This window comes from Pelophylax lessonae, assembly GCF_965119305.1.
Source record: "Pelophylax lessonae genome assembly, chromosome: 1".
Lineage (NCBI taxonomy): Eukaryota > Metazoa > Chordata > Amphibia > Anura > Ranidae > Pelophylax > Pelophylax lessonae.
Genome location: NC_138768.1, coordinates 380,023,365 through 380,037,158, shown reverse-complemented (window position 1 = coordinate 380,037,158; position 13,794 = coordinate 380,023,365). Strand labels below are relative to the sequence as shown.

General features: G+C 42.8%; 1 protein-coding gene across 1 annotated transcript in view; it reads right to left on the bottom strand.

Moving 5' to 3' along the window:
- JAK2 (Janus kinase 2) overlaps positions 1 to 13,794 on the bottom strand; it is a 365,079-nt gene that overhangs the window by 36,918 nt on the left and 314,367 nt on the right. The window contains exons 11-14 of the mRNA XM_082260416.1: positions 13,098 to 13,225; positions 7,952 to 8,086; positions 6,603 to 6,690; positions 4,839 to 4,966 (exon numbers count right to left, since the gene is read on the bottom strand). Of these exons, the coding sequence (XP_082116542.1) occupies positions 4,839 to 4,966; positions 6,603 to 6,690; positions 7,952 to 8,086; positions 13,098 to 13,225 (479 nt within the window). The remainder of the gene's footprint in view (positions 1 to 4,838; positions 4,967 to 6,602; positions 6,691 to 7,951; positions 8,087 to 13,097; positions 13,226 to 13,794) is intronic.

The window sequence follows — 13,794 nt, the reverse complement described above, 5'->3', positions numbered from 1 at the left end:
TCGACCAATACGGACGCCGCAACTCAGTTTCCTGACTGGTCGTAGGCGACCTGGCGGGACGTTTAACTCGCGGGGCCAGTCCCCGTCCAGTGGGACTATGTCGCGGCCTATCCAGCGCGGAGCTAGGGCCTGCACGCGCTCGTAGGCTGACTGGGGTGACCACTGGATCTCAACATCCAGCCTGTCGCCCAGCTCCAGCATAATTGCTTGAAGATCTCACAGGAACAAAAACTGGAGAGAAAAAGCTAACTAAAAAGATTTATCTAAAAAAGCTTGCCAGGACCAGAGATCCCAGCAAGGAACTTAGGTCCTTACTCCTGACTAGGCAGAAAAAAATGATATCCTGTAGCAGGGAGAGAGAGGATATACCCTCTGGGACTGCCCCTAAGGTGTGGCCAGAACGTTTTTCCTGCCTAGTGTCCTACTCCTGTAGGGGGCAGTATAACCCTACTGATATTAATCAAAGAGGACTGCGTCTGTCAATGAGCGACAGAGAAATAAATATAATTACTTTACACATTTATGGAAAAATTGGTTGTAAGTTGTGCACATGCTACAATCTACACCAATATTAAATAATAATAAAATTAAAGATATATTAAAAACCGACCGTTAAGACTTACTGGTAACGGTGTTTCTTCGAACCTTCCAGGACAGCAACACATGAGAGATGAGAGGCTCCACCCTACAGGAAACTCAATCAGTTCACAGCTGTTAAAAGGCCGCACCCTTCCCCTTGTCTCTCAGTTGTAAAAAAGTATTTCTCACAACCGATTCACAAGGGGTATACATTCACTTAGGTACTCAACACCTATTCTTTACATTCTTTCCTCACCCTTTTAACTGGGCGGGAAGTAGGCCTGCCATCCTGGAAGATTCGTAGAAACATTGTTAGCGGTAAGTCTAACGGTCAGGTTTCTCCCTTCACCTTCCAGGACGGCAACACATGAGAGGATAATAAAGTAACCACAGGCCTACCTTGGGGTGGAACCGCCGCCAGTAGGACCTTTTGGCCGAAGACTAGGTCTTGATGAGACAGCACCTCCACTCAGTAGTGCTTCAGGAAGGTGTCTTGGCTGGACCAGGTGGGTGCACTGCAAATCTGTTCCCAGGATGCTCCCGCTTTCTTGGCCCAAGAGGTTGCCAGTGCTCTGGATGAGTGTGCTAACTCGAACTGCCAAATCTGTGCCAGAGCATCCAGGCCCTCCATCCCTCTTTCCCATGAGAGGGAGAAGAATCTCCTTACCTTCTTGTTCTTGAAGCTGGCAAATAGGTCTATTTCTGGGCAGGCAAATTTCCGGACTAATGTCTGAAACACCTTCAGATTCAGCCCCCATTCCCCGTCGTATTGGTTGGTGGCTGAGGAAATCTGCTTCCCAGTTGCTCTCCCCTTTTATGTGAATAGCCAACAAGGAGACCACCCTTCCCTCGGCCCAGGATTGCCTTGGCTAGCTCCAGGAGGGGTCTGGACTTGGTAACTCCTTGCTGGTTCAGGTAAGCTATTGTCGTAGCGTTGTCGAAGGCTTTTAGAGCTTCGCCCACTGCTCTGAGTTCTCTGAAATTGGAAGAAGCCTGGGCTACTTCCTTGTCCCTGGTGCCCTGGACTTTGGCTTTCTCCAGATGAGCCCCCCCACCCCCAGGTGCTTGCATCTGTGGTGACTTTCAGACTTCTCCAAATTGCTTGGTATTGACCACCACTTCAGGGAAGCTTTTACCTGACGGGTGAGGATTACACTTTAGTCCAGGGACTCGATCACACTGTCTCAGGAGGAAAGGTGGAAGAATTGAGTGTAAATGCGTCCAACCAATGCTGGGATGCTGGCTGACATGAGCCCCGGAACTCTCAGGATCTCTCTCCTGGAGCACGAGGGGGTTCCCTATCAGCCTTCTTACCGATGAGACTACTTTCTCCACCTTTTCCCCTGGAAGGAAAAGTTTTTGTACCCGTGAGTTTATCCGGTAACCTAAATAGGTCTCAACCTGAGCTGGCTCCAGGGATGACTTTTCCATGCTGACCAACCAGCCTAGCGTCTGTAGGACTGTTAACACCTTCTGGTGTTAGCTGAGGCTTTAATCGACTAACCGAGGGGAATCTCCTTTTCCACGCTTTTGGTCTCACCAAACTAATTTCAGGAACCTCCCATTCTTGAAAAATTAAATCCTTCAAAGACTGGTGTACAGGAAATACTTCGGACTGGTTTTTAACCAACCCCCTATACATATTATCCTGTGCTGAGGTCTCCTTGGGAAGGGGGGGGGGTGTTCAGGGATCTCTCCAGTGGCATAGATAGCTTGAAAGAGACCCTCTATATTTTCCAGACCAAACAGATTTCTGTTCAACTTGGTCTCCTCTGCCTACTATCTAGATCCACATCAACCTCCTCCCCAGAGCTGGGCTCAGACTTTCTGCCTCCCCCAAGTCCTCCTCTTCCCTAGCCTGAGCAGGGGGAAGTCCCTGAGAACCAGGCAGAAAAGCACTCGGCCCTGCCATGGAAAGTAAACTTTCCTGAGAAGAAGGGCTCTCTTTAGGGGCTAGCTCTTCTGGGTCTGCTACTTGGGCTGAAGCTACAGAGGTGCGAAAGAACTGGATAGTGGCTAGCATTTCCTCCTGAACAGATTTTAGGAAATCCTTCATTAACCCTGAGGCCTCCTTACCAGCCAACTTGTTAATACACCTATAACAAAAACGGCTTAGTGTGAGATCTGGGCAATCTCTCTACAGTTACCACACTTCTTATAGGAGCTAGTGCTAGCTGATATAGGGGGTGGTTTGTCAGAGGCCTCCTGGGTTCCACTTGGGAATTTATAGGAAACCAGTAAAACGTCACTCTTCCTTGCTCCCTTATTAAAGAGGTTGTAAACTCTTCAACCCAACTTCAGCTCATTCTAATCCTCATGACTAAAGCTACTAATTGCTGTCTGTAAAAGTCTCCTTACTTGTATTGTTTTCTTGCAATTTGACCTTTAACTTTTGTTGACGTCACCGACGCATGCGCTCCTCATCCTTTGATTCACGACACGCTCTGTGTTCTGTCTCCCTAGTGACAGCATGCCGTGTCTGCGAGCTCTGCTGTCTGCGGCCCAGCTGTGAAGACTCGCGAGACTGAGCATTCATTCACAGCTTCCTGGTTCTCCCCTTGTGACCGTGTGAGGTCACGCGGGGAGTAAATCAGGGCATAGAGCGGCAATCAGCTGAAGCTATCAGCCTGACAGCTGCAAAACACTGGAAAGATAAAGGCAAGTGCATAGCCGAGATCCCAGAAGAATGTAGATCTTCAATGGCATGTATATGAAATGAATCCACTTAGTGGATTTTTTTTTTTTTCCTGATCGAGAAAGAGGCTTGGCTGCACTATCGAGCATGTGCGAGATTACAGCAGGGGAAAGCAGAAAGGGCGGAAATTATGTACACAGCCGACTCAGATAACAGTACCCAAGATGGTGCCGCTTTATCCCGGAAATCGATTTTTTACTGTACAAAAATAGTAAGTTGGAATCCTTACTGCAAACATTATATAAATATTGCAAATAAGTGTTTGTAACTAACTAGATGAAAAACGCATTAGGGATAGCAGAGTTTACTTCCTCTTTAACTTGGCCACAGGCCCCCTAGAGGGGGAGAGCATGGGGACTACCAGGGACTAAGCCTGACACTGGTATTATCCCCAAATAAGGAAACAGCACTTACTGGGCCCCGATTTGCTCTTACCTTCAGCCACCTGTGCCGTCTTTCCCTCCTCCTTTTCCATGAGGTGGGTTCCGACGACCTTCATGCTTTTAGCAGCTTTCTGGCTCCTGGTAGCTGGAGAGTCCACCGCTTTCCCGCCGCCATGCGGGTTCAGGGCCGCCTCCATGTTTGACTCCCTCTTCCAGTTGCGCTGTGCATGCTCTGCCTCTTCCCTGTTCAAACCGGAAGTTCCGGTTTCAGAACGAGGCTTGGAGCGCTCCCCTGATCACCACTACATTATGCGGCTGGACTTCACAGCGTGGCGCTGGCTGACTGCAGGTGAGGACAGGAGGAGACCTACGCTGTCAAGCGGGCAACAGGCTGAGGGACCACCAATGCTGTGACTTACTGCCTGTGCCACCGAGGCAACCGGTGAGAAGCTAAAAAAGGCGTGCAGGAAGAGTGCGGACCTCACCGTCATTCCTGAACCTGCCTTACATGGGGGACCATCCGACTTTCTAGGTCTTCAGGTCAGAGAAAAAAACAAATGTTTCGCTGTAGGAGAAACACAATCGATACTGAGAGACAAGGGGAAGGGTGGGGCCTTTTAACAGCTGTGAACTGATTGTGTTTCCTGTGGGGTGGAGCCTCTTATCTCTCATATGTTGCCGTCCTGGAAGATGAAGGGAGAAATCTACATTTTTTAAACCAAGTGATTTCAAATGCTGATTAATTAACTTCCAATGGATGCTGCTCTTTGACCCCTAAATGTTTTGGTTTCCTGCAGAATCAACTGGCCCCCTGAGCACTGGCCCTGATATCCTGTTTTAGGTGGCTCTTTTCCCTTGCAAGGCTCTTATACAGCCACCCGTGCATGCATGCTAGTAAGCGGTGTGTGTGTCTCCCCACAAAAACAGAGACATGGCAAGGCACTCCCCTGCTCCCTGTCCTCCTTTCTCCAAGCTAGCAGATGGAGAGCTGCTGGAGACAGTGCGGTCGTTTATGATTTTGTACTTGACAGGTATTCAGTGACAATCTTAAGTAGTCTTAGACATATATAAATGGCAAACTTAAGCGGTTATTGAGTTCTAAAAAAAAAAAAAAAAAAAAAAAAAAAATGAAAACAACAGAATACAAAATAGACTTTCTAGGAAACTTGTAAAATACTCACAAGAAAATGCATAGCCCATGCCAGCTGTTTTGAAACTTCCAATTTCCACATAATATTAACTGTGTTTTTCTTTTTCTTTAAGTAGATATCCAGTGATCCAAACTTTGCATATTCTTGAACTAGAATACCTAAGAACAGAATAATGCATTAAAGATTTGCAACAGCCAAAACAACCAATGCAATCAGTGTTTTCTTATATTACATTTATTTAACAAAAGTATTTAGGTGGTATAGACATGGGCCAAAGCATATATTTAGGGATTATTCACACCAGAAACTACACGTCTACTGTGCATTTTTTCATGCACATTTGCATTGCAGTTGATGCTCTGTTTGTTCTGTGAGGTAAATTCTTACTTCTCTCTTTGGGCTTTTATGTGCACTGCGTTGCTGTGCGCTTGCACGTGTTTACGTGCTTTTTTGCACATTTGCTATGTGGATAAATGCGGTATGCTGTACTTTTTTTCAATGCACTGCAATGGTGTGAACTGTGCCCATAGGATAACCTGGATTTTAGACTGTCCACATAGTTGGAATGCAGTCAAAAATAAATCCAACTGCATCTGGTGTGAATGGGATCTTATAGGGATACTGGCCCAGGCACAATCCATGAAGAAGGTATATTGAATATCAAGCAGGCAGCAGGTACACTCAGCAGGATTTGCAGTTTCTAACAATGTTTATTACGGTCAACAGCCTTGTCTTTCTCAACGCAACAAAAACACACAGAAGTTTAAATTCATACAATCCCTCTACCACCACCAGTGACGACATCATCAAAGTGAAATAAGTGCATGAAAAAAAAAAACACTTTACAAAAAGTAGCTAGAACTAATCACAGAGTTCTACTAAAAGTGATGGCAGAGGAGATGCAGTATTATGAAAATATACAAGGTAGGGAAAGAAGGGAAAGGCAGAAACAAAATGGTGGCGCTCAAAGCATAAAATTCAGTGTTCATGGTACACGTGCAAAAAATCTAAATACAGTGATGCAATACAAATGTAAGGAAGTCTGTAGAGGAGAGAGATTTGGACAGCATGCCATAAAATAAACAAATACAACAGTGTGCAATGTAAAAAATGGGACTTGAAGGGAGAGCAACAACAGTATGAAACAAGACTGAGATCCCTAGTGTCAAATGAGGAAAGTGCAAAGATCAGAAAAAAATGCAATCAACCAAAGATATCATGCAAAAGGAGCATACAACAGCACAATCAAATGAAATCAGATGAATTGGAATAAACGGTAGAACCGGGTCAACCATAAAGACCAAAGCAGCTGCTTCCAGCTAAATCTGCCAACATAAACCCCCTCTCTCCACTAAGCTGAGGGGAAAAAGGGAAGCTGTTAATACTGTTGCTGGGGTTGACATGCCAAAAAGGAGCTCTCCCTGTCAATATGTGGGCTCCACACGTGCAATGTAATCATTGCAGGAGCTGAGAGGCAGATGAGCTGCCTGTAGACAGTTCACATACAGTACACGCCAGGTCGAACATGGTGGAATCACGCTAGTTTTCTTTACTAAAACTGGTGCAATTCCTTTGTTAATTAGGTGTAGACTCTGCACCAGTGTCTACTTCACTCTGAAATATAAACTGGCGTGGGTAATGCATATAGACCTGTTTCAGTGATGTACACCACTCACTCCAGTTTCCTGTGCCAAACTTTTGTTAATTCCCAAGAATGTGTCCACAATTTTGTATATTTTAGTATAGTATATATAGTATAAATATACACTAGAGAAAAAGACTAGTATTACTTACTCTCATCTCCGCACACACAGACTCCGTAATTCAGGATCAAATGCCTGTAGGAAAGTTGGCTCATCATGCTTGCTGCTTCAAAGAATGACTGAAAACACAAAACAATACAAAAGCAATTAAAAGAATATAGGATAAGCATGCCCCCCATCCATAACCCCCAGATTCCAACTGTACATCAATTGAAATTGCTCTTTTGCAAGGAAGAAAGGGGTAAACACGTTTATAGTCTTTCTAAAACATGTTAAAAATAAAACAGGTGCCAACAATTATCAGCTTAAAGGTACTAGCAAACATTAATCACCCAAAATACAATTAAAATTGGCACTGCCATTCTAACAGGTATAAAATAAAGAAGAGGTAGGGGGCTACTACCCAATAAGATTAGAATTAGGAAAGATAGTCTACAACTCCTTGCTTTCTCTTGATTCTCCATGAAAGACAATAACAGACAGCAGACGTAAATGCGTTTCAGCCTTGTGGGCATTGTTCACAAGGCTGAAAGGCATTTACATCTGCTGTCTGTTACTGTGTCGTTTATGGAAAATCCATTTAAATTTGAAGATTTTAAAGAGCAAGCAAGGAGTTGCGGACTATCTTTCTCATTCTAACAGGTATGTCCTCCTGGTTTGACAGCTCATAGCATAGAATGCTGAATGCCGATAAGGTGAAGGGCTAGAAATTTATGAGCATTCATATTCAGATGGGAACCTGGCACTGCATTAACAGCCTCTGTGTAGCTCACATAATTATGTACTAAGTATGAACATTATTGGCTAGATCACACTGCCCACTCAATAAATGCTCAGTTTTAGCATTAGGGCAGCTGCCCTTTCTTCCTGAGGGCGGTGAGAGGGAGATTTGTGCATTTCAGCGCATCGCACAATTTACTTTAAGTGCAACAAAGCTATGCACAGCAGTGTGTGCAGTGAAATGCTGCATGTCCACATTTTACAGCAGCTCACCACACCGCACCTGCCGGCTGCGAATTGGGCACCTAAAAATGTTTTTTATGTGTCCAAGTGGTGGCTGGTTGTATCCAGTGTGGAAAAAAAACAGGTCACCACACTGTGAGAATGAGCCCTTAAAGTCACATCAACACTAATGCCCAGATAATATGCATTTAACACACACCTAAGCAAAACATAACATTTTATTTTCAGCTGGCCTGTTTAGGTCATTGCAAATGTAAGCCATGGGTCACTAGGTAAAGTAGAAAAAATACATTTGAATTTTTAGTAACTTATTAATAAAATATGAAAACTGTTCAATTACTTATACACAGATAGCGATAAGCAACCCTTCTCTTTTCAGCTACACTACAACCATAATTAACTGGGATGAAAACAAACCTCAGAATAATTTCTATGCGACTTATCCAAAACCTTCAGAAGAACTTCTGTTTCATGAATTTGATTGTAGTCTCCCGTCTCTTCACGTTTGCCTCGGAATATCTTAGTAAAGGTACCCTGACCAAGATTTTCCAGCTGAAAAAACATTGTAGCAAAGTGATTACCATAAATTATGACATTTATAATGTTATGCAAACACTGACTATTTTCAGAACCTTATTTTTTTTCTCAGCACAATATATTAAAGAATCTAATTTATAGGAAATGCATAGTACAGATATTATCATGTTACATTGCGATTAACTAAATTGCAAGAACATTTATTTGAAATGCTAATGAGCTGGCTTTCTATACAAGGAGATGGAACAATTTGTAGATGTAAATGCAGAAAGACCTCATTCTTTAATATACAACTGTTTGCAACATTATGAATCCTATGAACTTTCCTTAAAGTGATTCTAAAGGTAAACCATTTTTTTTTACCATAATGCTTTCTATGCCTTAATGTAAAAAACCTTCTGCATGCACCAGTGCAGAGCTGTAAGCGAGACCACCTCAAATAACACAATTATTCTACATCCCCCTAATCATAATCTGACAAAAAAAAAAATATGAAAAATAAAATTAATAGAGATTTTGCTGGGCTATACGTGAGAATACTTATATACTCCAATCCTCCATAATGGCATCAATGTATATGTACAGTATTAACACAAGTCCATTAGCATGGAAAAATAGTCCCACAGTTTATTTCTCCACTATACTGGTACACACAGGTTTGTATACATAGAGTGTGTGTATGTATGTGTATATGTATGTGTATATATATATATATATATACACACACACACACACACTGCTCAAAAAATTAAAGGAACACTTTTTAATCAGAGTATAGCATCAAGTCAATTAAACTCCTGGGATATTGATCTGGTCAGTAAAGCAGCAGAGGGGGTTGTTAATCAGTTTCAGCTGCTTTGGTGTTAATGAAATTACCAACAGGTGCACTACATGGGCAATAATGAGACAACCTCCAAAACAGGAATGGTTTTACAAGTGGAGGCCACTGACCTTTTTTTCCCTACTCCTCTTTTCCGATAGTTTTTTAATAGTTTTTTTACCAGTGTTACTACTGGTAGCATGAGGTGATACCTGGACCCTTTAGAGGTTGCACAGGCAGTCCAACTCCTCCAGGATGGCACATCAATACGTGCCATTGCCAGAAGGTTTGCTGTGTCTCCTAGCACAGTTTTAAGATCATGGAGGAGATTCAAGGAGACAGGCAGTTACTTTAAGAGAGCTGGACAGGGCTGTAGAAGGTCCTTAACCTATCAGCAGGGCCAGTATCTGCTCCTTTGTGCAAGAAGGGATAGGATGAGCACTGCCAGAGTCCTAAAAAATGACCTCCAGTAGGCCACTGGTGTGAACGTCTCTAACCAAACAATGAGAAACAGACTTCATGAAGGTGGCCTCCTCTAGTGGGCTCTGTGCTCACTGCCTCGCACCATGGAGCTTGATTGGCATTTGCCATTGAACACCAAAATTGGCAGGACCGCCACTAGCACCCTGTGCTTTTAACAGATGAGAGCAGGTTCACCCTGAGCACACGTGAGAGACGTAAAAGGGTCTGGAGAAGTCGCGGGGAGGGTTATGCTGCCTATAACATCATTCAGCATGACCAGTTTGGTGGTGGGTCAATGGTGGTCTGGGGAGGCAAAGCCATTGACGCACAGACCTCTACAGGCTAGACAATGGCACCCTGACTGCCATTCTGTATCAGCATGAAATCCTTAGACCCATTGTCAGACCCTATGCTGGTGCAGTGGATCCTGGGTTCTTCCTGGTGCAAGACAATGCCCGACCTCATGTGGTAAGAGCATGCAGCCAGTTACTGGAGGATGAAGGAAATTATACCAATGAATGGCCCCCATGCTCACCTGATCTAACACCTCTGGGATATTATGTTTCGGTCCATCCGACGCCGCCAGGTTGCACCTACATAGTTACATAGTAGGTGAGGTTGAATAAAGACAATAGTCCATCCAGTTCAACCTGTGTAGGTGTGTGTGGCCGTAATCATCTCACATACCCCTGAATGTTCTGATCCTTGAGATGTACGTCTAAGAGTCTTTTAAAAGCCACCATACTTCCCACAGAAACCACCTCGTGGTAGTGAATTCCACAATCTTGTAGCCCTAACAGTAAAGAACCCCCCACGTTGTCTGAGGTTAAAACGCTTCTCCTCTAATCGCATTGTATGCCCCTCTAGTCCTCATGCAATCCCTTCGACTGAACAGCTGTTTTTCTATGCCGAGATCACCATTGAGATATTTATAAATTGATATCATGTCCCCTCTCAGGCGTCTCTTCTCCAGGGAGAATAAATCAAGCGATTGCAGACGCTCTTCATAATTAAGGTCCTCCAATCCCCCAATTAGCTTAGTTGCCCTTCTCTGGACTCTGTCCAGCTCCAACACATCCCTCCTGAGGACTGGCGACCAGAACTGGACAGAATACTCCAGATGTGGTCGGACCAGAGTTTTATAAAGTGGAAGGATTATAGTCTTATCTCTGGAATACATCCCTTTCTTTATGCATGCTAATATTCTGCTGGCTTTGGCAGCTGCCGCTTGACATTGCATGCTATTGCCTAGTCTATCATCTACCAAGATTCCCAGATCTTTCTCCATTTTTGATTCCCCCAAGGGATCCCCCCTAACGTGTATTGTGCTTTTATGTTTTTAGTCCCCAAGTGCAAAACCTTACACTTCTCCACATTAAACCTCATTTGCCATGTCGTTGCCCACTCTGTTATTTTGTCCAGGTCATCTTGTAGGATATCTGCTTCATGCTGAGCAGTTATTGCCCTGCCCAATTTTGTGTCATCTGCAGAAACGGATATCGAACTACTGATCCCGTCCTCAGTGCTGTTTATGAATAAATTGAACAAGGTTGGTCCCAGGACTGAGCCTTGTGGGACCCCGCTTACCACCTCTGACGAGTCTGAGTATGAGCTGTTTATTACCACCCTTTGGACACGCCCTTTTAGCCAGTTCCGTATCCAAGAGCAAACCCTGTGGTCGATCCCTGCAGACCTTATTTTATAAATTAAGCGCTTGTGGGGAACTGTATCAAACGCCTTAGCGAAATCCAGGTACACCACATCTACTGGTCTGCCCCTATCTAGCTCACAGCTCACCTCCTCATAGAATGTTAAGAGATTGGTTTGACAAGAACGCCCATTTGTAAACCCGTGCTGATTACTGCTGATGATGTTGTTGTCTTTAGCAAACTCTACGATATAGTCACCTCATTCTGTTTAGGAGCTCACTGATGCCCTGGCCTAGATCTGGGAGGAAATAGCCCAGGACACCATCCGTCGTCTCATTAGGAGCATGCCCCGATGTTGTCAGGCATGCATACAAGCATGTAGGGGCCATACAAACTACTGAGTACCATTTTGAGTTGCTGCAATGAAATTTCAGCAAAGTGAGCTAGCCTGCTGCATAATTTTTCATTCTGATTTTCGGGGTGTCTTTGAATTCAGCCCTCTGTAGGTTGATAATTTTCATTTCCAACAAACGATGTGACATTCTTTCCTTCCCAACACATTACCCAGTCCATATCAGTATAGATACCCAGCATGATATTTTTTCTCATTAAGATCTAATGTGTTTTCAAAGTGTTCCTTTAATTTTTTTGAGCAGAGTGTGCGTGTGTGTGTATATATATATATATATATATATATATATACACACACACACACATACATATTGGGATGCCTGCCTTTACATGCACATGAACTTTAAAGGCATCTCAGTCTTCGTCCATAGGGTTCAATATTGAGCTGGCCCACCCTTGCAGCTATAACAGCTTCAACTCTTCTGGGGAGGCTGTTCACAATGTTTACTAGTGTGTCTATGGGAATGTTTGACAATTTTTCCAGAAGCACATTTGTGAGGACAGGCACTGATGTTGGACGAGAAGGCCTGGCTCACAGTCTCTGCTCTAGCTCATCCCAAAGGTGTTTCTATTGAGTTGAGGTCAGGACTCTCTGAAAGCCATTCAAGGTCCTCCACCCCAAACACGATCATGCCTGACAAGATGTGGGGGAGATTTCAGGCTAGTCAAGTGGGGGTCACCATGAGGACAACCCGGGCAGTAGGTGGAATAGGCACCGCACGTAGTGATTACACCCCCTGCACAGGCCTATGCCCTTAGGGCCTTACACACTAAAGTGTGGGGTCTTGTGACATAGACTTTCAGTATAGAAAGACTACATAACAAACATCTCAAAGTGCATCCATTGTATATCTATTGTTCCTCAACGCATTTGGAAAGTCAATAACATTTCATAATTGTGACAAACATTTTGTGTTGGAGCCACAAACTCAAGCTCCTTTCAACAACGGCCTGTCCCTTTATACCAAAGTGTAGTGGTAGGTAGACAACACTGTTTTTCTTTTACAGCATACAAAAGACCAGTCACTGAACTGCCACTCTTACTGACATGTTATACAATGTATATTGTACATACATACAGTATGTCCCAATGTAACCATATTTTGGCTTCCATTTTTAACATTTTAAAAACTGGACTTGGTTAGCAATATGTAGCACCTTCACTTTAATTTCCTTTATACTGAACAGTAAAACAGCACTCTGGGTAAACAGCTAAGCAAACAGATTAAATAAATGTGAAACCTTTTAACTTTGAAAAGATTTGTAATTCTGTTCAGCCAGTTTTGTGAGTCACATAAATATGCCACACTGCACAGCCAGGTAGATGGCTGTCCCCTAGTTTAGGTTCCCACCTTCCTGTTTTACCTTTTTGCCTTAATCCTGTTTATTGCACAAGTCAGTATCATCATCCTGTGAATTCACTGTTCAATAGGTAAGGTGGTGACAAAGGTAGCTTATAAAGCTGAACCTTAAAACGGTTAATGTTCTTTCCCATCATCCAAGTGGCAAAGAGGTGCATGTTGCAAGAGTGGCTGAACAGAATTATAAATGCTAAACAGATTCACCTACAGTATATGTAGTTCAACTGTGTACTACCTGTTTTCCTGGAATCCTGTTATTAGGACATATCAAGAAAGGAAAAATGAAAATTTCTTTAAAAAAATGAACCCTAAATAAAACATACGTAAGTCAAGTCTTCACTTCTGATCTTGTGAAAGACCATCTGATTCACATTAGTGTGCCGCTGCAAAGAAGGTGATAATGGGACATCCGATACTCTGTTGCTCCTGAAGATAATCAGGTTTGATTTGTCTATAAAATGACAAACATTTAATTTCATATGAGATGAGAGATATTTCAATTACCCTTCTGTAAATTCATCCCTTTCCCATTACACAATCAAACCATTTCTTAATTTTTATTGCAAAATAAATAAATCAAATGTATTATTTTTAACATCTGCATTTAAATTTACTAGCTATCCTCTATTTAATGGTCTAATATTTTTCTACTAATATCTATTACTACGGATGCTTGTTTACAAGGTTAAACCAAATTAAATATAGCAGTTTACAAGAACTTTTGGATATACACTACCAAAGCAGTTCAAGTATTGCTAGCATACTCAAAAAGTATGAAGCAAAAAAAAAAAAAAAGGTATTTTCTCCACACATACTATGGTTCTTAAGGCGATTATATATTATTTTTGGTTTAATAAAAAATTAAATAAAAATAACTTGCACACAATTCAAAGTTTTTAACTGCTGATACGTCACAAGTTTTTAGAGTGAGATTTTATTAAATTACCTTAGTGAGTCTTTTTAATATGATCCTGGTATCTTTTTGAAGTTGGCAGCAGATTATTTATAATATTTTAACAG